Source organism: Globicephala melas, chromosome 11 (assembly GCF_963455315.2).
Source record: "Globicephala melas chromosome 11, mGloMel1.2, whole genome shotgun sequence".
NCBI lineage: Eukaryota > Metazoa > Chordata > Mammalia > Artiodactyla > Delphinidae > Globicephala > Globicephala melas.
Window position 1 is genome coordinate 77823715 of NC_083324.2, and position 26598 is coordinate 77850312.

Here is a 26598-nt window from a genome sequence, read left to right on the forward strand (position 1 = left end):
ATGACAAAGTTTTAGGAGGAAGCTGGGGCTGTTAAGAGGAAAACCGGCTTCTCTCTCCTTCTGTCATTCAGACTGACGTTGATTTCCTACCTCACAGAGTAGGGACAGGAGCTACTGATCCACTTATATACAGAAAGATCTTCTGCCTCATCTGCCTGACTTACCAAAGTTCTCGGTCACTGCTGTAATGGTCACTCTGGATGTGAACACCAGGATAGATGAGGCCCACCCTCTCAGGTGGTCATAACCTCTGACTTGGTACTCCCCGACAGGAAGGGATGGGACCACACACTGGAGAAGGGTACGGTTGCCAGAGACACCCACACAGGGGAACATCCCAATAAAAATGTCAACTTTCGCAGCTCCTGAGATCCCGACCACTGAAAACGTTAAGACGTCATCAGTCTGAGAAACTGAGAGCAATTCGGGGGTGAAGGCATTGCTGTAACCAATGACGCCCACCTGGTAAGAAAGTCCATCTACCTCTATGACCAGGGCAACGGAGCCATTCCCTGCAGGAACAGCGCACTGGATGAGCTCAGAGCTGAGGTTCACAGTCAGGCAGGCCTGCTGGCCAATGTAGACTAAAGTGGAGTTCCGTCCCCTCAGGGCTGTACCCTCCAAGGTCAAGAGGCTTCCACCATGGAGGCTGAAATTCTTGGGGAAATAATGAAACACTTGAGGCAAAATGTGGAAGTGTCTGTAAACGTGACCAGAGCAAGCATACCCATATCTCGTATGAAGAACCGACAGGTAGTGGGGTCCTGGGGCCAAGCCACTGATACAACACGCCACGTGGGTTGTATTAAAGGAAGTCACAGTGCAAGGAAGGCGATCATCCACAAACACCATTGGCTCATCAGCCGCGGTACCTAACCTCTGACCCCTAATCAGCACTGTGGTCAGAGACCCACTGATGCTTGTGGTCCAGGCGTCCATGACAGGAGTTGTCTCTTCACACAAGAAAAGAGTGCAATTCCCCTGACAGGCGCTGGGCAGCCCATTAACCAGGACAGTAACATTCAGGGTGAAGGAAGCGCCAGGCAAGGGGTTACCCGCCGGGGTAATCCGACAGAGGACCGCCTGGTCCCCCAAACTCAAAATCACACAAGTGAAAGGACCTGAAATGTCAACCTGAACTGACCTCCTGCTGGAATTGAGAGCCAAGCCCCTCACCGTGAGTACTGTCCCTCCACAAGTGGACCCAAGTGTTGGGGAAATGGCTGTTATCTGAGGCAACACCACAAATTGCTGGGGCACTGCAGACATGTCAGCAAACCCCATCTGCCTCTGACGTACTTGGAGAGGATAGATGCCCGCCTCCAAACTGTGAAGAGGAAAAGCGCACCCAGACAGGCTTGTGTTCCTACTGGGAGACTGGGTCTCAACATCACAGCTCAAGTTCCCCAGAAGGACCTCTGAGTTGGAGAGATTCTGCCCTTCCACGTAGAGCCTCAGGCTGTGATTTGTGATTTCTCCTCGCGTGGCTGTGACCACCGGGGTTGCTGCCATTTCATATGTGAAGATGAAGCCCTTCCCCACCAGGCTTGGCAAAGGTTGGTGGGGGAAGGGCTGGCTGCCAGCCCAGACCTCCACAGGGGCTGGGGCACCAGGCGGCAGGGGGGCTGGCGGGGTCTCACACCAGACGTTCGTCTCCGTTGAGTTCACAATGTCACAGGACCGATTGCCCACGAGCACCCAAACCAAACCTGGGTCCCTGCTGAACCCTCTTCCTGAGATGCTGAGGATGGTTCCACCTAAAGCACAAATATTGAGAATAAAACTGAAAAGCTGATATTTCAGAACTAGGAACTCACAGCCCCTATGTGAGCCCCAGCAGGACCAAGTAAAAGATGGGGTAAGTGTTAGTGAAAGTATCTCACCTCACCCATCAATGTTGATGTGTGATCATTTTGGCAGGAGTCAGATGCGCTAAATTTCACATGATAGTAAAACAATATAAATTGTCCTATAAGAGGAATGTTTATACTATTTAAGACAAAATTTCCAAGTATGTTTATAGATCCTTAGAAACCTCTATCAACTTGGACACTAATGAAAAATCAAATTTCTTGAAGTGCTCTTGTCATCTGCTATATTATCTTAACATGTCAGTCTATATGATTCTACAAATTATTATGTAGAAAGAGGATATGTATATTTCATATACACATGTATACAACATATACATAATGAAAAATCAAATTCTTTAGTCTTCTTGTCATCTGTTGTATTATCTGCCCTAATATTCCGTATTATTCTCTATGTTATTATGTAGTATATATGTATATTGTTCTATATATATTAAACTTACTAATGAAAAATCTAATTTGTTGAAGTCTTCTACTTATCTTCTATATTATTCTATGTAATATTCCAGTATTCCATGTATTATGTAGTCGTGTGTGTGTGTATATGACATATCAAGAAGAACTGAAACACTGAAGCATGCTTGTAATTTTGCTGCTGTATTCATAGACATCGTCTCACTTTCTAGTTGAGGCACAATCAAATCCCATCTTCAGGACAGGGATGGGGGCAATGTACCCCTTATCATTACCAAATCAGTGGTATAGCCAAGCAGCTTTAAAAAGGATTATACTATGTTCAAGAAGGAGAATGTACCTACTGTATAGCACAGGGAACTACTCAATACTCTGCAATGGCCTATATGGGAAAAGAATCTTAAAAAGAGTGGATATATGTATGTGTATAACTAATTCACTTTGATATACACCTGAAACTAACACAACATTGTAAATCAACTATACCCCAATCAAAAAAAATTTTTTAAAGGATAATGTGTTATTTCATCCACTATCACAATGATTATCACAGGCAAATACATACATAGCTTTCAGTTTTTTCTGAAAATGAGTAGTTTTCTAGATTTCTCTATTTGTCCTGTCCTGACATCTCCCATGTTGACATTTGTGTTTCTGACTCTGTCTCGTCCTTCATCTACATCCCTAGAGCAAGCGAAGACATCAAAGACTCATGCCTCTTGCCCTTGCACATGCAGTATCAAAACTATGGCTAACTCAGGAAGCTCTTCTCTCATTTACTACTGTTGTTTTTTTAATCGAAATATAGTTTATCTACAATATTGTGTTCATTTCTGATGTACAGCAAAGTGATTCGGTGATATGTACTCGAGATGCGCCACTTTTTAGATGTTTCAGCCTCCTTCCATTAGGAAAAAAGAAAACCAGGCACATCTCCTTTAAAGAATTAAAAATTCTTTAATTTCCTGAACTCACTGGGCTAAGGGATCCTGAGTTTTCACACCTTCCAAAGTACATCACTCAGTTCCCAGTGCAGGGGAAAGCACCTCTCCTTGCAGCCCCTTCTCTGGTCTCACCAGGAACAAACTCTGAATATCCAGGGAGTAGACTTGCTGAATAAATAATACCAGTCAGGTCAAAGCCACTCACCCAGAACGGACCCACAGCAAGGCTGGACGCTGAAGACTTCTGTGATGTACTGGATGTGAAGATCCACACTATAGAAAATGGGGAGATGGTCATGAAATAACTGAGTCAGAAAAAAAAGAGAAAAGAAGGCACGAGACAGCCGAGATGTATGTATTGGGGGGAGAAGAAGAAAGAAAGGGGGCTGTGATGGAGAGCACAGGTGAGGGGCACAGTCCACCAGAGAAGGAAGGAAACGTGAAGAAGAGAAGCTAAGTGGGATATTTTCCTGCTTCAGTATCAAGTGGGCACATCAGCCTCATAGAGTTTAGCTACTTTCTGGAATGAAGCAAGGGAACTTCTGGAGAAATACTGGGCAGGGGGACTTCAGGGTAAAGAGGACTGAGCACGGCTTGTGCAGTAATTGAAGCCATTTATTCAAAGCCCAAGACACTGTTATTATTAAAGGTCTTAGTGAAATCACAGTCTCTTATTAAGCGCAGACTCTTCCTCCTCACATAGAGATGCCCATCCCATCTCACCCCAACCCAACTGAGAGACATGACATCTTAGTTCCAGAAAGTTCTCCTTTCCCCAACTAGTAAGCCAAAAACTGGTCTTGAGAGTGAACTGTCCTGTAGGGTCTCCAATATTTGTTCAAATTTTAGGGTTCTCATATGTTTATCCCTTAACTTCAGAAGAAGAAGAAAAAATAAAGACCTAACTCAAAACTATAATTCCTCAACTGAATCGCTAGACCATCAACAGACTTAAAATGAACGGCAAGGGTCCACCTCACCCTTGTGCGTGAATGTGGGCCCCATTGATGGAGACTGAGATTCCGTGGAGCCCAGCAGGCAGCGGGGGCAGCACCACCTCCAGGCCCTGAGCTGCCTGCGCTCGGACCCGAGCTCTGGTGTCCCCAATGTGGACTTGGGCATCCAAATCCGTGTGGTTCATTGGCAGCACCATTCCAATGGAAAGGGTCTCACCTCCTGTGTTGAAAAGAATCCATTAGCCCCTGTGAAGTGGATTTGTGTTCTCAACCGTTTATTCAATTCTAAGATTAGCTTTTGAGATTAAACACGTGGTTAGCCCTGTGCATAATACTCTGATTAAGAGTTTTAATGCCGGGAATTCCCTGGCGGTCCAGTGGTTAGGACTTGGCGCTTTCACTGCTGGAACCAGGTTTGATCGTTGGTCAGGGAACTAAGATCCTGCAAGCTGTGCAGCGTGGCCAAAACAAATAAAATAAAAATAATTTGAAAAAGCTTTTAATGTCAACCTAATTTTTATCATGAAACTTACAACTCATTTAATAGAGCTACAGCCTATAACTTCAAGGGCATAGAAAGAAAAATTGTCAGGACAATTGTACACAAGAGGCATTAATTCATATCCATACAAAGGCAAATCAAGTAGCTATGATGGTCTTCATAACCAGAAAATAACACCCCATATCCTTTTTGTAGCCTCTACTTTTCTGAAGATAAAAGTCTAAAGCTCTGTCTTGATTATGTGCCGAGCCCTGTAGCAATGCTATATATGAGCGCAGTCATTCACAGTTACAGAGCCCTTTCACCCACATTATCCCATTTGACCCTCACACTGTCCTGATAACATATGCAGGGCAGTTAGCAGGATTGGCATTTTGCTTTTGAGGAAACTAAGGCTCAGTAGCCCAGGTCTCAGAGCTGATTAATGGAAATGTGAGGGCCTGAGTCCACTCTTGTATCTCAATGCCTTTTTAGTTTATTAGCAACTCTACTAAAATGCCATGTATACTACGGACACTTCATTTTATCTCATATATGTATTGAGTATCAAGAGGAACAGATATGGCTATCAGATGTTAAATGAAGTTTCGCAGGGTATGTAAAGCAGATAGGCTCTAAAAGGTTATAGAAAATCTGCCTATTGGGGCTATATTTAAAACAATTAGGTGTGTAAGAATTTGAATTTGGCACTGGCGGACTTTTCAGCTAATAGATCCCAGCCTGCTGTGAAGAAGGAAACCACATGGGGCCAATGTAGAGAGGCCATCTTTGGCCCATTTATACAACACCCAGTATCTGGCAGAATAATGGTGCTCACTTCAATAAAGCATTTATTGAGTGCTACTCTGTGTTAGTTCCTGGGCTAGGTACTTTTACCTATTGATACTTTATCTCCATTTTTCCCAATAACGTTGAAAGACTTACTCCTACCTAACAGTTGGAGAAGCTAAAGATAAAGGAAGTTAAGTATTGTGCCCAAGGAGTGGTTGAGCTGGAATTCATTCAGATCGGGCGCTGACAGCAAAAATCACACTAATGGTCTCTCACATCAAATCCTTCCTCCTCCTTCTCTGCCCCTCTTCTTTTCTCTTTGATTTCATCTTGGCTCTACTGTCATCATCAGCATCAGCATCTCCTGGATGGAGATACGTAGCCCTCCAACTTTCAAAAGAAACTTTCCCAACAGGGCACCACTCACTGTGGGTTTTATAACAAGTTCTTTATTCTGCCTGTAGAAAGATCTCATTGCAAGTGTAAATCCTGCAAATAATGCATCATGTTGTATGTATCAATAACATGATCTCCTTGGGCTCTTGGTCAATTGTCAAGCTAATCTGAGATGCCTTTAAGGCACTGATGCAATGTATTTATTCTTTTCATTATAGGTGGGAAATTTTATTAAGAGCCAAAATCACTGAAATCTGAATAGAACACGGAGCTCCCTCCTCCCTTTTCTACTTCGTTGGGAAGAATCTATACCACTAAGGAATTTTACACACTTTGGTCGCCTCAGGCAGCAAATTCTTCTTCTGCACTATCTGAGCTGAATAATATTGAGAAGCTAAAGGACACCTCCCTTTATGTACTCTTGAGCAATGGAAAATGAAAATAGTACCAGAAAAATTGAGTCCAGGCTGTTTCTTTAGGAAATTTGATGGTCTTGTATAATAAACCCTTAGACATGTCTGCCATAAACTCTGTCAACTGGCACCCAATTAACCAGAACACAGTGCTACCTGCTACTTTTCCAAATCTATATGTTATGACATGATAATAAATTGTCATAATTCCATCCAGTCATATCATCTGAATCATCAAAAAAAGATTAAATCATTTCATGTAGTTGGATGCTAAATAATACACTCTTTATATATATGTCTCTCAAGGAACAAGTTAATCAGAGTATACTATTTTCTAATCATATCAAATAACCGCTATAAAACAACCTGCTGCCCCAAATGCTATTTTACAATAAACTGTAAGTGGCTACGTGCCTGGAATCTGCAACCAGACTGCCTGAGTTCAAATCCCCACTCTGGTACTTACTACCAGGTTGTTACTACCAAGTAACATCTTAAACAAGTAACTTATTCTCTCTGTTCTTTAGTTTCCTAATCTGTAAACTGAGGCTAATAACTCTATAAATTAATGACAAAGATTAATGTCTACTATATGTCTGTGCTATTACTATTGGCACATAGTAGGTACACAATACATATTTACTGAATTTTTAACTTCGAATTCCCATGTCATTTTCAGGATAGAAATGGTCCCAATTTTACAGAGAGAAAAATAGATATAAGGAAATTTATTCAATGATGGCTAAGAGGACAAAATCAGTCTCCAGGTTTTCAGAAAAATAACTTCCATCCAAAATATAATACTATCTTCAATAAAATTAATAGGCCATTGTTTTGCCTTTTTATACAATCAGTGCTCTAAGCTGAAAAGATCCTGCAGGATCAGGTAGTTTACCTGCTATGCTGCTTCTGTTTCTGCTGAGAGACACAATTACTGGATTTAAAGAGGAGACGTAAGTAAATGCCTTGGGAAGAACCACAGAATGGTCCCCTCTGATCACAGTCACATTCACTGTAGGTCCATCTTCCCCCTGAAAAATTAATTTTTAAAATCAAAACTCTGGGGACTCCCCTGGTGGTCCAGTGGTAAAGAATCCACCTTCCAATGCAGGGGACGCGGGTTCAATCCCTGGTCGGAGAACTAAGATCCCACATGCCGCGGCACAACTAAGCCCACGCGCCACAACTATTGAGCTCTTGCATCTCAACGAGAGAGCCCATGTGCTGCAAACTACAGAGCCCACTCACCCTGGAGCCCTTGCGCCACAACTAAAGAGAGAAAACCCACATGCCACAACTAGAGAGAAGCCCGGGTGCCGCAACGAAGAGACCACACACCATAACAAAAGGTCCCACATGCCTCAACGAAGATCCCGTGTGCCACAACTAAGACCCGACACAGCCAAAAAATTAAGGAAAATAAATAAATAGTTTTTAAAAAATAAAATAAAAACTCTGTAAATAAGACTGAGTTGAGCAAAGTCCATACAGAATTAGTTTAAAGGGTTAATTTCAAGAAAATTGTTTTTAAAGACTGTATTTGCTACTTTGAAGTCTCTCTCTGTGTCTCTCTGTGTCTCTCTGTCTCTGTCTCTCTCACATGCACACACACTCACAGTGACAAGTGCTTAGAATAGGCAAGTGCAGCATCCAACAGATTAAAGAGTAAAGAAGAATGATTTGCAATTAACACACCAATTGGTTCTGCAAAAAAAACGCAATTTCAAATAAACATCTATATCTAGCTAAACTACCCATCAAGTGTGAGAGTACTTTGAGATATTTAAGTACTAAGAAAACTTCCCTCCCACATTTTCTTTCTTGGGATATTTCTTAAGGCTATTATCTTACAAAATAAGCAATAACCAAAAAAAGAGAAAAAAAACTCCAAGAAACAGTGAAGCTACTCAGGAGAGCAGTCAAGGGAAATACTAGGATGAAACCTATAGAATAAATCTAGAAAACACCAAGTTAGATTGAAGCAGAAGAAGAGGGAGCTTCAACAAAAAAAAGCAACTGATATAATGAAATATTTTTTAAGACAGAGAATTTTTATAATAAGGAAGACATGTAAAAAAAAAAACTCTAGGGACTTCCCTGGTGGCACAGTGGTTAAGAATCCGCCTGCCAATGCAGGGGACACAGGTTTGAGCCCTGGTCCAGGAAAATCCCACATGCCGCGGAACAACTAAGCCCATACGCCACAGCTACTGAGCCCGCGTGCCACAACTACTAAGGCCCACACGCCTAGAGCCCGTGCTCCGCAACAAGAGAAGCCACCACAATGAGAAGCCCATACACCACAACGAAGAATAGCCCCCACTCACCGCAACTAAAGAAAGCCCACGCACAGCAACGAAGACCCAACACAGCCCCCAAAAAAACAAATAAATAAATTTATAAAGTAAAAAACTCTAAGAAAAAGACAAACTATAAAAAATATATATTGCCTGATTCTGTCAGTATCATTCAAATAGTTTAATAATGTAAATATGGTTTATTGATTTAACCAACAAATGACACTGTAACTATATTCAAAGGAATTTAAAGTGGTTGTTTCAGAAAGGGGGACTGAAGAATGGGGAAGTGGGTACGAGAGAGTATGATTGTCTTACTATTTTCTTTTGAACTTTGCATGTATTGCTTTGTTCAATTAAAAGTTGGCTTTCCTAATTTTTATTCTCTCTAGTAAAAGAAATTCAAACAGTACAAATTTTACCCATTAAAATAGTAAATATAGCTAAAGTGCTGATACTCAATGTTGGCCAAGGCACCAGAAATCAGACACCCACACAGCGATGGTGAGAGTATTATTTAAAAAGAGTTTCAGACAACTGGATATCCACGTCAAAAGCTTTATACCTCTGTGCTGTTGTTGTTGGCACATAGTAAGTACACAGGAAATTTTGGAAATTATCTAAATGTCCAATAATGGGAAATATACAAATTATAACACAAACATATTAGAATTGCATGCAGTTTATATATAAAAGCTAACATTTAATAATATTTGAATAACTGGATGAGATAAAAATATGGGACCAGAGATCAAAGATTACTCTGAACCCTCTCTTCTTCCAGAGATCTTTATTGTTCAGCAGACAGCCTTCTTTGGGGGTCATGGATGTGCTAGGAATCTTGATGGCACTGAAGTGAACTCTGAATAGGAAGTTCAATTTCAGCTGTGAGCATGACTCTCACCCACAGCACCAGGGAAGGGTCTGGACCAAAAACTCTTATGCCATCTATGGGATAGCACCAGCTGAAGAGGGATGGGAAAGCTAAGGGACTTGTTTTTAAGAAACAAGGGAAGCAGTAGGGACTAACTAGGAAGCTATTTCATAGGAACCAGACATTCTAGAGGATTCCAAGTTCCACCAGTCACATCCATGCCAGAAAACAAAATTGCTAATGAAAACTAAGTTATTTGTTTACTTGAGAAAGAAGCGTGATTCTAAGATATATGTCTTGCAAACCAACACTCAGAATGTGCACTAGGTAAATATATTTATTCTGTGGCACTAATACTCATTAAGAGTATGGACTGGGACTGCCTGGTTGTCTTCTTTTAAAAGAAATTAACTGATGCTAATTACAAGCCCCACTGGCGGGGTCAGCTTCCCAGTTCATAACAGAAGTGCTTCCATGTAAGCAACATAAGCATGCTCTCATGATGAAAACGTCATGTCAGTTAACTTAGTTCTAAGGAACGATTCACTGACAACCTTACACTACATGTTAACAATGGTCACTCACTCAGAGAGGAAATGCCAAAAGATTCCACTTACCTTGGGTGGAACTTTGCATTGAATTCTTCGTGAATTGCTTGTGGTGACATTAATGGCACAAAACTGGGATCCAAATAAAACCAGGCTAACATCTTCCAAACTAGAGCCTCGGATGGTGGCCCAGAGCCCTCCTGTACAAAAGCAGCATTTTCAGATAGGACACACAGCCGTACAGACAGACAACAATTAATTATCCACAAGAGAAATAAATGAAATCAAAATATGAAACTCCTTAGTCAAAACATAAGGCATGTTCAAACTGAAGAAAAAGACTAAAGTTAAAAATATCAACTACTAAATGAGATGGGAGATACAGTGACTGAAGGGCAGAGAGAAGGAGATATTTAAGAATAAAACATAGAGATAAAACACAGACATGGAACAGAGAAGTAGAGTATCAATAGATGGTCTCTGGAAACTGCTTCTGCTCCAGATTTCTGAACATCATCCCTGCCAATTCTATAAAACATACTCTCTTCCCAAGAAACCAGTATAAGAGAGCAAGTATAAGACAGTAGATAGAGCAGGGGGCCCAGAGTCAGGGCTATAGACTGCTCTACCACTTAGAGCAGGTCATTTGCATTATTGTCCCTGAGTTCACTGGTCCTCATCTACCTCAACTTTTTTTTTTTTTGGCCATGCCACTCGGCTTGCAGGATCTTAGCTCCCCGACCAGGGATTGAACCCGGCCCTCAGCAGTGAAAGCTCAGAGTCCTAACCACCGGACCACCAGGGAATTCCCACTCCCTCATCTTTAAATGACAGCCTTAACCCTTCCAGCTTTGTGATTCGATACCACACAGACTATGTTCTGGTCTCCATAATGATATAGAAGGGACTGTCATTGTCACCAAGTGCCGCCAGGATTTCTGTACTGACCACTGAGGAGGAGCAACCACAGAAACCCCCATCTCCTCACCACAAACGTCAGTAAGAGAAGGAATGGCACCAATCGCACTGATATCACAGCACACAATACCATTTGGAGGACCAGCCCTTGATCCAGCTGATGGACAGGAAGCCCACTTATTGTTGATCAGCAACGATTCTGGTCTGCCATCTTTCCAGAAAGGAATATAAAAGAGGCAGTGAAGCCACCAAATAGAGACACATATCCCATGCCAGTGGGGAGAGGCCACAGAAGCAAGGTTGTCATTCCCCAATGTGTCAGGGTGAGAAATTTATACAACCTGATGAAACTCTTGCAGGAGCATGTGACTAAGTGGAATATTACCCTGAAGTTAAATATATAAACATGCCCTTAAGATTCAGGACAAGACTACAATAAACTTCTAAGTTAAAGAATAACACTGAGGAAGAGCCAACATACATTAGCAACATAAAAGATACAATATCTGGAAACAATCTTGACAAGAACAATTCAAGAGTATGAAGAAATGTGAAGAAAGCTTTGAAATGCTGCTGACAAACGTAACAGATGAGTTAAAACTTAAATAAGAAAACTGAAGTAAATGTACGGAAAGAGTGAACATTGTAAGGTGGCATATCTTTCTTTTTTTTCTTTTTGAATTTTATTTTATTTTTTATACAGCAGGTTATTAGTTATCTATTTTATACATATTAGTGTATACATGTCAATCCCAATTGCCCAATTCATACCACCACCACCACCACCACCCCACCTGCCACTTTCCCTCTTGGTGTCCATACGTTTGTTCTCTACATCTGTGTCTCTATTTCTGCCCTGCAAACCGGTTCATCTGTACCATTTTTTTAGATTCCACATATATGCGTTAATATACTATGTTTGTTTTCCTCTTTCTGACTTACTTCACTCTGTATGACACTCTCTAGATCCATCCACGTCTCTATAAATGACCCAATTTCGTTCTGTTTTATGACTGAGTAATATTCCATTGTATATATGTACCACAACTTCTTTATCCATTCATCTGTCAATGGGCATTTAGGTTGCTTCCATGACCTGGCTATTGTAAATAGTGTTGCAATTAACACTGGGGTGCATGTGTCTTTCTGAATTACCGCTTTCTCTGGGTATATGCCCAGTAGTGGGGTTCCTGGGTCATATGGTAGTTCTATTTTTAGTTTTTTAAGGAACCTCCATGCTGTTCTCCATAGTGGCTTATCAATTTACATTCCCACCAACAGTGCAACAGGGTTCCCTTTTCTCCACACCCTCTCCAGCATTTCTTGTTTGTAGATTTTCTGACGATGCCCTTTCTAACTGGTGTGAGGTGATACTTCATTGTACTTTTGATTTGCATTTCTCTAATAATTAGTGATGTTGAGCAACCTGTCGTGTGCTTCTTGGCCACTGTATGTCTTCTTTGCAGAAATGTCTACTTAGGTCTTCTGCTCATTTTTTGATTAGGTTGTTTGTTTTTTTACTATTGAGCTGCATAAGCTGTTTATATATTTTGGAGATTAATCCTTTGTCCGTTGATTTGTTTGCAAATATTTTCTCCCATTCTGAGGGTTGTCTCTTTATTTTTGTTTTTATTTCCATTACTCTAGGAAGTAGATCAAAAAAAGATCTTGCTGTGATTTATGTCAAAGAGTGTTCTTCCTATGTTTTCCTCTAAGAGTTTTATAGTGTCCAGTCTTGCATTTAGGTCTCTAATCCATTTTGAGTTTATTTTTGTGTATGGTGTTAGGAAGTGTTCTAATTTCATTCTTTTACATGTAGCTATCCAGTTTTCCCAGCACAACTTATTGAAGAGGCTGTCTTTTCTGCACTGTATATCCTTGCCTCCTCTGCCATAGATTAGTTGACCATAGGTGCGTGGGTTTATCTCTGGGCTTTCTATCCTGTTCCATTGATCTGTATTTCTGTTTTTGTGCCAGTACCATACTGTCTTGATTACTGTAGCTTTGTAGTATAGTCTGAAGTCAGGGAGTCTGATTCCTCCAGCTCCGTTTTTTTCCCTCAAGACTGCTTTGGCTATTTGGGGTCTTTTGTGTCTCCACACAAATTTTAAGATTATTTTGTTCTAGTTCTGTAAAAAATGCCACTGGTAATTTGATAAGGATTGCACTGAATCTGTAGAATCCTTTGGGTAGTACTGTCATTTTCACAATATTGATTCTTCCAATCCAAGAACATGGTATATCTCTCCATCTGTTTGTGTCATCTTTGATTTCTTTCATCAGTGTCTTATAGTTTTCTGCATACAGGTCTTTTGTCTCCTTAGGTAGGTTTATTCCTAGGTATTTTATTCTTTTTGTTGTAATGGTAAATGGGGTTGCTTCCTTAATTTCTCTTTCTGATCTTTTATTGTTAGTGTATCGGAATGCAAGAGATTTCTGTGCATTAATTTTGTATCCTGCAACTTTACCAAATTCATTGATTAGCTCTAGTAGTTTTCTGGTGGCATCTTTAGGATTCTCTATGTATAGTATCATGTCATCTGCAAACAGTGACAGTTTTACTTCTTCTTTTCCAATTTGTATTCCTTTTACTTCTTTTTCTTCTCTGATTGCCATGGCTAGGACTTCCCAAACTATGTTGAATGGTAGTCTTAAGAGTGGACAACCTTGTCTTGTTCCTGATCTTAGAGGAAATGCTTTCAGTTTTTCACCATTGAGAATGATGTTTGCTGTGGGTTTGTCATATATGGCCTTTATTATGTTGAGGTAGGTTCCTGCTATGCCCACTTTCTGGAGAGTTTTTATCATAAATTGGTGTTGAATTTTGTCAAAAGCTTTTTCTGCATCTATTGAGATGATCATATGGTTTTTCTCCTTCAGTTTGTTAATATGGTGTATCACATTAATTGATTTGCGTATATTGAAGAATCCTTGCATCCCTGGGATAAATCCCACTTGATCATGGTGTACGATCCTTTTAATATGTTGTTGGACTCTGTTTGCTAGTATTTTGTTGAGAATTTTTGCATCTATACTCATCAGTGATATTGGTCCGTAATTTTCTTTTTTTGTAGAATCTTTGTCTAGTTTTGGTATCAGGATGATGAGTTAGAATGAGTTTGGGAGTGTTCCTTCCTCTGCGATTTTTTGGAAGGGTTTGAGAAGGATGGGTGTTAGCTCTTCTCTAAATATTTGATAGAGTTCACCTGTGAAGCCATCTGGTCCTGGACTTCTGTTTGTTGGAAGGTTTTTAATCACAATTTCAATTTCATTACTTGTGATTGGTCTGTTCATATTTTCTATTCCTTCCTGGTTCAGTCTTGGAAGGTTATACCTTTCTAAGAATTTGTCCATTTCTTCCAGGTTGTCTATTTTATTGGCATAGAGTTGCTCATAGTAGTCTCTTACAAAACTTTGTATTTCTGCGATGTCTGCTGTAACTTTTTTCATTTCTAATTTTATTGATTTGAGTCCTCTCCTTCTTTTTCTTGATAAGTCTGGCTAAAGGTTTGTCAATTTTGTTTATCTTCTCAAAGAACCAGCTTTTGGTTTTATTGATCTTTGCTATTGTTTTCTTTGTTTCTATTCTACTTATTTCTGCTCTGATCTTTATGATTTCTTTCCTTCTACTAACTTTGGGTTTTGTTTGTTCTTTTTTCTCTAGTTCATTTGGGTGTCAGGTTAGATTGTTTATTTGAGATTTTTCTTGTTTCTTGAGGTAGGCTTGTATTGCTATAAACTTCCCTCTTAGAACTGCTTTTGCTGCCTCCCATAGGTTTTTGGATCGTCGTGTTTTCATTGTCATCTGTCTCTAGGTATTTTTTGATTTCCTCTTTGATTTCTTCAGTGATCTCTTGGTTATTTAGTAACGTATTGTTTAGCCTCCATCTGTTTGTGTTGTTTACGTTTTTTTCCCTGTAATTCACTTCTAATCCCATAGCGTTGTGGTCGGAAAAGATGCTTATGATTTCAATCTTCTTAAATTTACCGAGGCTTGATTTGTGACCCAAGATGTGATCTATCCTGGAGAATGTTCTGTGTGCACTTGAGAAGAAAGTGTAATCTGCTGTTTTTGGATGGAATGTCCTATAAATATCAATTAAATCTATCTGGTCTATTGTGTCATTCAAAGCTTGTGTTTCCTTATTAATTTTCTGTCTGGATGATCTGTCCACTGGTGGAAGTGAGGTGTTAAAGTCCCCCACTATTATTGTGTTACTGTCGATTTCCTCTTCTACAGCTGTTAGCAGTTGCCTTATGTATTGAGATACTCCTATGTTGGGTGCATATATATTTGTTATATCTTCTTCTTGGATTGATCCCTTGATCATTACATAGTGTCCTTCCTTGTCTCTTGTAACATTCTTTAAGTCTATTTTATCTGATATGAGTATTGCTGCTCCAGCTTTCTTCTGATTTCCATTTGCACGGAATATTTTTTCTATCCCCTTACTTTCAGTCTGTCTGTGTCTCTAGGTCTGAAGTGGGTTCTCTTGTAGACAGCATATATATGGGTCTTGTTTTTGTATCCATTCAGCAAGCCTGTGTCTTTTGCTTGAAGCATTTAATGCATTCATATTTAAGGTAATTATCGATATGTATGTTCCTATTACCATTTTCTTAATTGTTATGGGTTTGTTTTTATAGGTCCTTTTCTTCTCTTGTGTTTCCCACTTAGAGAAGTTCCTTTAGCATTTGTTGTAGAGCTGGTTTGGTGGTGCTGAATTCTCTTAGCTGTTGCTTGTCTGTAAAGCTTTTGATTTCTCTGTCAAATCTGAATGAGATCCTTGCCACGTAGAGTAATCTTGGTTGTAGTTTCTTCCCTTTCATCAGTTTACATATATCGTGCCACTCCCTTCTGACTTGTAGAGTTTCTGCTGAGAAATCACCTGTTAACCTTATGGGAGTTCCCTTGTATTTTATTTGTCATTTTTCCCTTGCTGCTTTCAGTAATTTTTCTTTGTCTTTTATTTTTGCCAATTTGATTACTATGTGTCTCGGCATGTTTCTCCTTGGGTTTATCCTGCCTGGGATTCTCTGTGCTTCCTGGACTTAGGTGGCTATTTCCCTTCCCATGTTAGGGAAGTTTTCGACTATAATCTCTTCAAATATTTTCTCGGGTCCTTTGTCTCTCTCTTCTCCTTCCGAGACCCCTATAATGCGAATGTTGTTGTGTTTAATGCTGTCCCAGAGGTCTCTTAGGCTGTCTTCATTTCTTTTCATGCTTTTTTCTTTATTCTGTTCCATGGCAGTGAATTCCACCATTCTGTCTTCCACGTAACTTATCCGTTCTTCTGCCTCAGTTACTCTGCTACTGATTCCTTCTAGTGTATTCTTCATTTCAGTTATTGTATTTTCATCTCTGTTTGTTTGTTCTTTAATTCTTCTAGGTGTTTGTTCTTTAATTCTTCTAGGTCTTGTTAAACATTTCTTGCATCTTCTCTATCTTTGCCTCCATTCTTTTTCCGAAGTCCTGGATCATCTTCACTATCATTATTCTGAATTCTTTTTCTGGAAGGTTGCCTATCTCCACTTCATTTAGTTATTTTTCCAGGGTTTTATCTTGTTCCTTCATCTGGTACAAAGCCCTCTGCCTTTTCATTTTGTCTATCTTTCTGTGAATGTGGTTTTTCCTTCCACAGGCTGCAGAATTGTAGTTCTTCTTGCTTCTGCTGTCTGCCCTCTTGTGGATGAGGCTACCTAAGATGCCTGTGGCATACCTTTCTAAGTTAAACTAAAGCATCAATACAATCATGATAAAAATACAAAAAACATTTTTAATTTAAATTAGACATGCTGATTTTAAAATTCAATGAAAAACAATAGCCGGAAAACAAAATTTCAAAAATAAGAGTGAAGGGGTCTTCTGCCAGACATTAAAATACCTTACAAATCAGTTATAATTGGGGAGATCAGGTGGCAGAGTAGGATGATGCAGAGCTCACCTCCCCCAACAAACATACCAAAATACATCTACATGTGGAGCAACTCTCACTGCAAACAACCTCAATGCTGGCATAAAGGTTCTTCTACAACCAAGGCTGTAAGGAAATCCTCACAGAGTTGGGTGGGAAGGGAGGAGAAGCAATCAGCTCAGGACCCACACCCCTAGCAGGGGACACAGAAAAAAAGGGGGATATCAGCAGGGGACCCTCCCTGGGGAGTGAGGGGTTTGAGCCACATATTGGGCACCCCAACCCTAGGGCTCAACACCAGGAAGATGAGTCCTGAATTGTGTCCCCCTCAAAATTCATATGTTGTAGTCCTGGCCACTTGTACCTCAGAATGTGACCTTATTTGGGAATAGGGTCATTACAGATGTACTTAGCTAAGACAAGGTCATATTGGAGTAGGGTGGGTCCTTAATTCAATATGACTAGTGTTCTTATAATAAGGGAAAATTTGGGCACATAAAAGACACAGGGAGAACACCATGTGAAGACAATGGCAGAGATCAGGGTGATGCTTTTACAACCCAAGGAATGCCAAAGATTTCCAGCAGACTACCAGAATCTTGGGGAGAGGCATGAAACAAATTCTTTCTCACAGGTTGTTGCAGAAGGAATCACCTCCACTGACATCTTGATACCAGACTTATAGCCTCCAGAACTGTGAGACAATAAACTTCTCTTATTTAAGCCATCTAGTTTGCAGTACCTCGTTAAGCAGCCCTAGAAACTAATACAGACCCCTAACCCACACTATGTACGAAAATTAACTAAAAATGAATTATACATCTAAATGCAAGAGCTAAAGCTATAAAACTCTTATAAGAAAATATAGGCATAAATCTTGTGACATTGGATTAGGCAATCGTTTCTTAGATAGGACACCAAGGAACAAGCAACAACAATAAAATGATAAATATATATTTCTAAGAGATATTGCCCTAGTCCAACCCAACATTCTCTCTCCCCTGGATGGCTTCAGTAGCCTCCATCCTTGCCTCCCTACAGTATCTCCTCACACAGCAGCCTAAGTCAGATCATGTTGCTTTTGCACTTAAACTTTTCCAATGGCACCTGTCTCGCTCAGAATTAAAGCCAACATCCTTTCAGACTTCCCTGGCAGTCCAGTGGTTAGGGCTCTGAGCTTCCACTGCAGGGGGCGCAGGTTGAATCCCTAGTCAGGGAGCTAAGATCCCACATGCCACACAGCATGGCCAAAAAACAACAACAACAACAAAAACCCAATATCCTTTCATAGCCTCTAAAGCCATATGATCTGCTCCCAGTCATCTCCTACCACCCCCCTCACTCAATTTATTCCAGCCACAGAAACCTCCTTGGTTGGAACAAGCTGAGCTCATTCTGACTTAAGATTTTATCATTTGGTGTTCCCTCTGCCTAGAATCTCCTCCAAGATTTCCCCAGGACTCATTCCTTCACTTCCTCCCTGTCTCCACCCTCCAGTGACATCCTTGTCATTTCTCCAGTCCTAGTGACCATCCTATCACAACCACCACTCCCTCTGTCACTACTCCCCTGCTTTATTTTTCTCTTACACACTTACCTCCAGGAGAGCAGGGACTTTGTTTCAATTTATTGTATGCTCAACATTCATAGTGACTGGCACATAGTAAGAGCTAAATAAATTGTTGTCATTATTATTGTTGATAATAATTAAAAGTTGGAGAGGCAGTGACAATGCCATTCCCATTTGAAAGCTGAAGTGCCTCACAAGCGTCCACACCTTAGGACCTAACACACAGAAATGAACCAATATTTTTTTTTAATCCTTTTAAGGGCACTTGGCATATGGGCAAGTGGTGATTTGGAATATTACTGATCACATTATTACACGTATTCATTACATACTCAACTGTTCTGTAAATTCCTTGTCGGTAGGACTCAGCCTGGTTCTCTTTAAATCCCCAATAGCGGTGTTGCTCAAACTGCCCTATTCATAGAAATTGCCTGAGGATCCTGTGAACATGCAGATTGATTAGGAGGTGAGAGATGGGGCCTGACACTGCATTTCTAACAAGCTCCCAGATGATGGAGATACTGCTGGTCCAGAACCACACTTTGAGAACCAAGGTCTTCAGCACCTGGCACAGGGCTTTCCGCAGGGTGGCTTAGTCAGTGTTGAGTGATGGATGGATGGATGGATGGATGGATGGATGGACTGACTGATACTGGTTGGTACTAGGTAGGTGGCAGGGTGGAGGAAGGGTTCAGAGGGAAAGTTTAAATCCAGTAATAAAGTAGCAGCTAGACTCTCTCTCTCCTTCCGTTTCCCCTCAGTCATACCAGAGGTTAATTTGGACCCACCCAACATTATCCCTTCTCTGAGTTTTCCATCTTTCACTAAAATACAGAGGGGTGGTGTACAGTCCTCCTAGACAAACCCTTCACCATGTATTGTTGGTATAGCATACCCTGACAGGGTAACCAACTCAACTCAGTTTGTCTGGGATTTTCCAAGTTTTAGCACTTAAGAGTTCCATGTCCCAATTTTAACACTGAAAGTCTTGCATCCTGGGAAACCCCTCAGTCCCAGGAAACTGGGACAGTTGGCCAGTCTGCCTGTGTGAGTCACTCTGAGTAGAGGACAAAGCTGATTGAGTCACCTGTCTGCCCTGGAGGTACCTGCAGTCCAGTGGGGGAGTCGAGTGGGGAAGGAAGGTGTGGCCTGAACTGCAAAGATAACTTTATGGGAAGATCAAAGCCACTTATACATCTGGTAGGAAGACTCAAACCAATAATTATTGGGTTAATATAGAGTGTGATCTTTCACTCTGAGCACCACAGACCATCTGGCTCCCTCCTTAAATCACTGAGAAATAAGGGCAAGCTTGTTCGGTTTTATGTGCAGAGAAGAAAAAAGTAGGCCTCTTGATTTACTCTATAAGGCCAAGTAAATTCAGAAATCAACTGTTCCTTTGAACAATGAATTTGTAGCCAGGAAACACTACTTTAATAAGTGTTCTAAGCCACGAATTTTTGGCCAACAGAATAAACAATGACAAAAATCCAAGGCATTAAGGAAAAATTTTTATGCTCTAAAAATCATATATTAACATATAAAGGCATGAGTGTTCCTGAGATTCTTGCAGTCTGGCTGGGTTGTTTTAAACAGGTTGTGTCCCTCAGAAAGCCTGGGGAGAGCCTTGGTTGCCATGGCACTAAGACCCAATGCACGGGGCTGATGCTGGCAAGCCCTGCTGACCTCTCCATACCCCACTACTCAAATGGTAGTTGGCTTTGACTGCTAGCCAAGTATCCGAGTGTACGTCATTTTACAAACATTTGTGAAACACCCATTAAGTTCCTAGTGGGCCAGGCCTGTACTTCACATTTGCAAATGCTTTTAATTTTCAAGGGACTTTCCCACCTGTTGGCTCACTTTAATCTCACTCAAAACTAAGAGGTCTAAGCATTGTTCAGCCCATTGCATGGGTAAGACAGCATGGTGAGGTAGAAGCAGCAGGAGCCTTGGCGTCCCACAATCCTGGTTTGCATCCTAGCTCCACCTCTTTCCATCAGGAAGCCTTGGGGAAGTCACTCTTCTCTTAGAAATACTATTATCTCATCTGAAAAAATGTGGATAATAATTCCACCTTTCCAGCGGCTGTAAGCATTTAGGGTGTGCGACTACCTAGAACAGGTACTCAGTAAACGATCCTGTGCCCATCCTCATCACTGTTAGGAAACTAAGTCCCACAGAAGTATCTGAAACTTCTAAGGTCACACTTCTGATTTTGGCAGGCTGAAAACCCAGGCACATGTCCTAACTCCCCCTCCTAGTGTCATTTCCATTTGATCAGATTGTCCCAATGACTCAATGATTGACCCAGTGATGCCTGACGCCATCAGCCAAACTATGGTCCTTTAGGTGGCAAGTGAGTTCATTTAAGGGCTCAAATGTCTATTACTCATTGGAAGAAATGCTGATGGCAGAAAACAGAAAGCTGTGAATCACAGTGGCTACAGAATTTATTCCACGGCAGGACTAGATTCCTGCAGATGAGCAAGAATGCTAGCTTCAGAGGGTCAGATGCAAGGCAGGTGCCCCCGGATTACCAATGTCTGCAGCTCTGGAAGGCTCCACAGCATCCAGTCTGGGCTCCACGTTTAGGAAGAGGCCTCCTCCACTGGCACTGACGGCAAGACCAGAGGGTCTCACCAACATTGAAATCTGATGCACTCCAACGGGCAGCAGGCCTGTCTGACACACCACATTCGTTTGGTTTGAGAAAATAACTTTGCAACTTGTTTTGTTCACTGTAACCTGCAAGGCCTCGGAGTCACCAGAGAAACCATTTCCAGTAATATAGACCAGCAGGTCAATGTCATCTTAAAAGAAGAAAGAAATTAAAAGAAAGAAATCATTTCTCAGTGATATCACTCCATTTACAAGAACTCTATCAAATATTCATTCCCTCTCACCTTCCTCTCCCAAAATTCAAGGAATTAAATGCTGACTCATGTATTGGAATCTATATTGATTTTAATAGCGTAGAGCCCTCATCTTAAACTTTCTCAAACTAGTGATGAGAAATCACTAGTCAACAAAAAATGGGGAAAAAAATAAAAATAAAGAAAATTTCAAAACAAGGGACAAAGAGAATACAACATTTTTGTGTGTGTGTGTGGTACGCGGGCCTCTCACTGTTGTGGCCTCTCCCGTTGCGGAGCACAGGCTCCGGACGCGCAGGCTCAGCGGCCATGGCTCACAGGCCCAGCCGCTCCGTGGCATGTGGGATCTTCCTGGACCGGGGCACGAACCCGTGTCCCCTGCATCGGCAGGCAGACTCTCAACCACTGCGCCACCAGGGAAGCCCAACATTTTAAGTCATAAAAAATCCACCATTTCGGGACTTCCCTGGCAGTCCAGTGGTTAAGATTCTGCACTTCCACTGCAGGAGGCACGGGTTCGAACCCTGGTCAGGGAACTAAGATCCCACATGCCACACGACGCAGCCAAGAAATTAAAAAAAAAAAAAAAATCCACAATTTCAAATCATAACCATTTCATTTAGACTGGCTAAAAAATTCACCTTCTGCTGCATCACTCAACATCCACCCCATGAACGGACACACCTTCTACCCACACATCACCAGGTACACGGCCTCCAACAAGTCACTCTCAGTCTAAAGTTCATGCACAGAAATAGACCCACAGACATAGAAGACAAACTTATGGTTATCAGAGGGGAAAGAGGTGGGGGAGGGATAAATTAGGAGGTTGGGATTAACATACACACACTACTATATATAAAACAGATCAGGACCTAACGTATAGCACAGGGAGCTATACTCAATATTTGTAATAACCTATAAGGGAAAAGAATCTGAAAAAGCATATATATATACATGTATATATATATGTGTATATATATATATATATATATATATATATATATATATATATATATAACTGAATCCCTGTACTGAAACTAACATGACATGGTAAATCAATTATACTTCAAAAAAAAATAAAAAATAAAGTTCACGCCCATTTCAATGCCAAGTGCACATCATACCGAGGGCATACCACACAGAGTGGACCCGGGGAGTTGACCCTTCAAGGTATTGGAAGGAACAGGAACCTGAACAATAAGCTGGTATGTCGTTCACTCGCACAACCACCTGGAAAAGACAAAAGCATTAAAAGCAAACGTACATGTTTCATATGCTCCAGCGTATTAATAAAGTACTTGTGAAGTTTGCCCAAATTAAAATGTGTTAATGATTCACTTATTCTCTTTTTTTCCTTCTATTTTCCAGTAATAGACCCTAAATTGTAAAGTATGACTCCAAACATGTTAGGCTTTTTTAAAACGATGGTAAACAAGCGGAAACCTAACATTTTTGCAATTAAATATGTTCAATCTGGAGTAAATTCCCTCTCTGTCACATAGAAGTAAATTCAAACTGAGTGAGAACTTTTTATCACTTTATATTTTCAACTGAGTACCTACTTCCTGTGAAAAGCCCTGTCTTTGCTGGTAAATGCCAGTGAAGTAGGCACCTCTGTTCTACCATTGCTACATGGATGTGTAACTGAAGATCAGAGTGTATTTGGACATTTGGCTTGGGGTCTTTTTTATCCTAAAATGGGAAGTCCCCAGGAATAAATTATATGTCTTTTCCTCTCACTGGGACTAAGGTTAATCTAATAGAACTCTACAATACTTGGAGATAAGAAAGGCGAAAAAGACTGAACTCTGAATCTCTACATATAAAATAAGGATTAAAAGCACACACACTATATTTATGATAGTGTTTGCTTATAAGGGAAGGGGTACTGGGATGGCATGAAGGCACAGGTGATAAGAAATTCTTCATCTGTAGTGTTTCACGTTATTCATAAAGACCAAAAATAAAATAAAATAAATACATCAAATGTTGGCAATTGTTAATCCTCGTTTGGGTACCCAGGTGTTGGTTATATTATTCTTTATAGTTTTGCGTTTCAAAATTGTCTCTAATTAAAAGCAGATGACTTATAACAAGAGTATGGGCAGATGGGAAATAGCAAAGGACATTTTAAAGAGAAAAGGGGTTGACTTAGCTCATTTACTTTCCAAGGCCACTGTGTGGAGGTATAAGTCATATGTAGCTAGAGAGGTTCTCTATTTTTGGTACCATAGTAGCATCAATAATTATAATAACAGGATGCTGTATTTACAAAGCACTTATATTTTCAGTGTACTCTCCATACCCTGTGGAGGTAGAAAAGCACAGCCACAGCTCTCTCTGTTTTGTGAATTAGAAAGCTGACCTTTAGGATTGGTCCACATTACAAATCAGGAGGGGCTGCAGTAGACCTGAAACTAGTATTTCACTTTGGGTGGCCCATCCGCTCTCACCTGAGTGTACTGGTTGGCAGTGACCAACATGTCTCCAAATATGGGTCCAAGGAAGACTCCACCATCATATACCACACGAGTGGTTACAGCAGGGTTAACTCCCGTTAGGTTTTCATCAGATACCTAAGATGGTTAGAGTTCTGGTGAATTCTGCCATGGAATCAAGTCTAATCTTGCTTAAAACAAATAACAAAGGGTGTTTTCACATTCTGTTTAAGATAATCAGATAGCTACAAAGTGAAAATGGAGAGACAGGGGCTTGAAATCTAGTAACCTAATAGTAAGTAATGGCTAATGAAAGCCCCAGTAGACTAGAAGAATATTTATATGCAAGTAGAGTTACCCAAAAAAATGCACACTATACTGATCTTCTAAGTCTTGAGATATTTTGTTTCCATGTGCTTTTCTATTTTACAAGTTTTCAATCCAAAATATTAAAATAAAATGTCTGGAAACAAGTGCCATGAGATGACTCCTATCCTTCCTCCATCTCTACCCAAGGATTTTGTTTGAAAACCAGATGACCTGCAATACCAAATAACAAGAATAAAATTTCATCTCGGGTTTCACTTCATAAAACCAAACGCTAGATGATCATTAGATTATTTTTTAAAACCCTAAATATGCAAGAGCATCTGGTTTTGTCATTATCCAAAGACAGCAAATCCTTTCCTAAACTTCCTTCTGCTGTGCCATCTGCCTCCATGATAATCTAAGTCAATCACATCTGCTTAAATTATGCAATAACAGATGTGGAATTATTGTATGCTGGACACTGACCAACAACTTCTCTACCTACATCAAGTTAGAAAAGGTGATGTTGGGTTTAAACTGCTTTATCAGGAATATGAGATATAAAATACGTCTTGAAAACTTTCAGAAAGATCATTGAACCCCTTTACTTGAATATTCCAACAAAATTCACAAATCGTGACAGTTTTCATTCATATAATTCTGATTTTTTTTCACAAAATTGCTCCAGAGCACTAAATCCACAAAACCAAAAGGGATACCATACATACCCTTATAAAGCTGGGCAAGTCCCCAACCTGGTTGGACCAGGAGAGAGTCCACACATGTTCATAGCAAGACTTTAGATCCTCCGTCACAGTGAAGTCACTGACATTAAGGTACCTAGATGTGAAGTCATCAGCGTTGGTTTGTAAGAGCTTTTGGAGGTGACTAGCTGAGATGTGCACAGGGACAGCTGTGGGAGAAGGTCATGATATAAAACGTACAGGACACTAATTAGTCCACCTTGCAGCATCTCATCATCAAGACAGCAGAGAATACACATCAGAATGCCTACTACACATGCAGAGACCATCAAGTTCAAGAAAATCCTCAGTCCAGTTAAGCCATTTTTAGGGCAAATATAAGTAGGTGCTCACTTTTTATATCATGGTCCCTTTAATCAGCATCACATCTCTCAAGCAGAGAACACAATCGCATCAGACAAACTTATCTCAAATGTCAACTCAAAATGTAAATTCCAGACACCCTGGTAATCCCTGAAAGTCTAATTAAATATTGGGCTTTCCCCGGAAAAATTTAGCTGGCCCTGTGAACAGGGAAAAGTTGGCCGGCCACCTTTCACAAGGAGTAGGGAAGGCACAAAGCAGCTGACACCCATAAAAACTTAGCCAACCAAGCTGAGGAATGTTGGCATTGAACTTCGGTTTCTCCATTACAATTTCCTTTAAGCCCAACCACCTGCTTCCCCATCTCACATCCCCGCAGAGAAATAACAGCACTTTGGGCTTAAGCCTTGCTGTGTTTGAACGCTGTTTCATGCTTTACCAAAAGTTTCCATTTCCTTAGGTATCCCAACATCTCTGTGAGGCGGGTCATCTAAATATCCTAATACCTCCTTGGGAGATGAAGAAAATGAAACCCAGTGTGATTCAGAAGCTTGTCAACCAAGTGAGAGGGGTTTAGATTAAAACCCAGGTTGCCTTCTACCTACTCAAGAGCTTTCCTTTTGAATCCCACACTGCCCTGAAGTGTTGGTGAAATACCACTGTATTTCCAAAATGCAAACAAAATTCTCATCTTTTTTGAAAAGATTTTATATGTCATTTGAGGGCCATTTCAAATGGCCAGGTGAAGGCTGGCTTTCCCACCAGTTGTTCTACAGGCAGTGATGTAAGGAATATCAGCAACAGGATATGACAGCAGGAAAAGTCTCTCTACAGACAGGCTGCAGCTTTCTCATTAGTGAGAAGGGAAACAGCACAGTAGTGGGCTTCATAGAGGCAGGGCTCTGATGAACTTATTCACCCACTTATCAGACTCCAATAGCCCAGGGGCCATCAACTTTTCCTAATTTGCCCTACTAGAGTAAAAACTCCACTCCATTCCTCCAGCCAAGAAGATTCTTTGCAAGTCCACCATCTTTCTGCTTGAGGACAGAAGACTCCTGGACCATTTGCCCATTTTTTTTTTTTTTTTTTTTTGCGGTACACGGGCCTCTCACTGCTGTGGCCTCTCCCGTTGCGGAGCACAGGCTCCAGACGCGCAGGCTCAGCGGCCATGGCTCATGGGCCCAGCCGCTCTGCGGCATGTGGGATCTTCCCGGACCGGGGCATGAACCCGTGTCCCCTGCATTGGCAGGCGGACTCTCAACCACTGCGCCACCAGGGAAGCCCATGTGCCAATTTTTATACAGCCATTCTTGAGTTCTCCTGAGCCTCCTTTCTGACTCCCCTATGTTTTTACCAAATAAATAACATATTATAACCACGTCTAATCCTGTCCTTTGTGAGATGTATATGTACTTGAAGATTTAGAAACTGTTCTACCCTCATCGCAGCTGAAAGCTCTTTTTACATGTGTTATGATTCCTAAAATCCTCAATATCATGTGGTGTCACTGTGG

General features: G+C 40.9%; 1 protein-coding gene across 1 annotated transcript in view; it reads right to left on the reverse strand.

Annotated features, from left to right (window-relative positions):
• The window catches only part of PKHD1 (PKHD1 ciliary IPT domain containing fibrocystin/polyductin), a 426555-nt gene that overhangs the window by 361937 nt on the left and 38020 nt on the right, over nucleotides 1-26598 (reverse strand). The window contains exons 23-31 of the mRNA XM_030870494.2: nucleotides 24744-24928; nucleotides 23722-23844; nucleotides 22393-22498; nucleotides 20930-21202; nucleotides 10056-10186; nucleotides 7163-7298; nucleotides 4210-4405; nucleotides 3435-3502; nucleotides 165-1757 (exon numbers count right to left, since the gene is read on the reverse strand). Of these exons, the coding sequence (XP_030726354.2) occupies nucleotides 165-1757; nucleotides 3435-3502; nucleotides 4210-4405; nucleotides 7163-7298; nucleotides 10056-10186; nucleotides 20930-21202; nucleotides 22393-22498; nucleotides 23722-23844; nucleotides 24744-24928 (2811 nt within the window). The remainder of the gene's footprint in view (nucleotides 1-164; nucleotides 1758-3434; nucleotides 3503-4209; nucleotides 4406-7162; nucleotides 7299-10055; nucleotides 10187-20929; nucleotides 21203-22392; nucleotides 22499-23721; nucleotides 23845-24743; nucleotides 24929-26598) is intronic.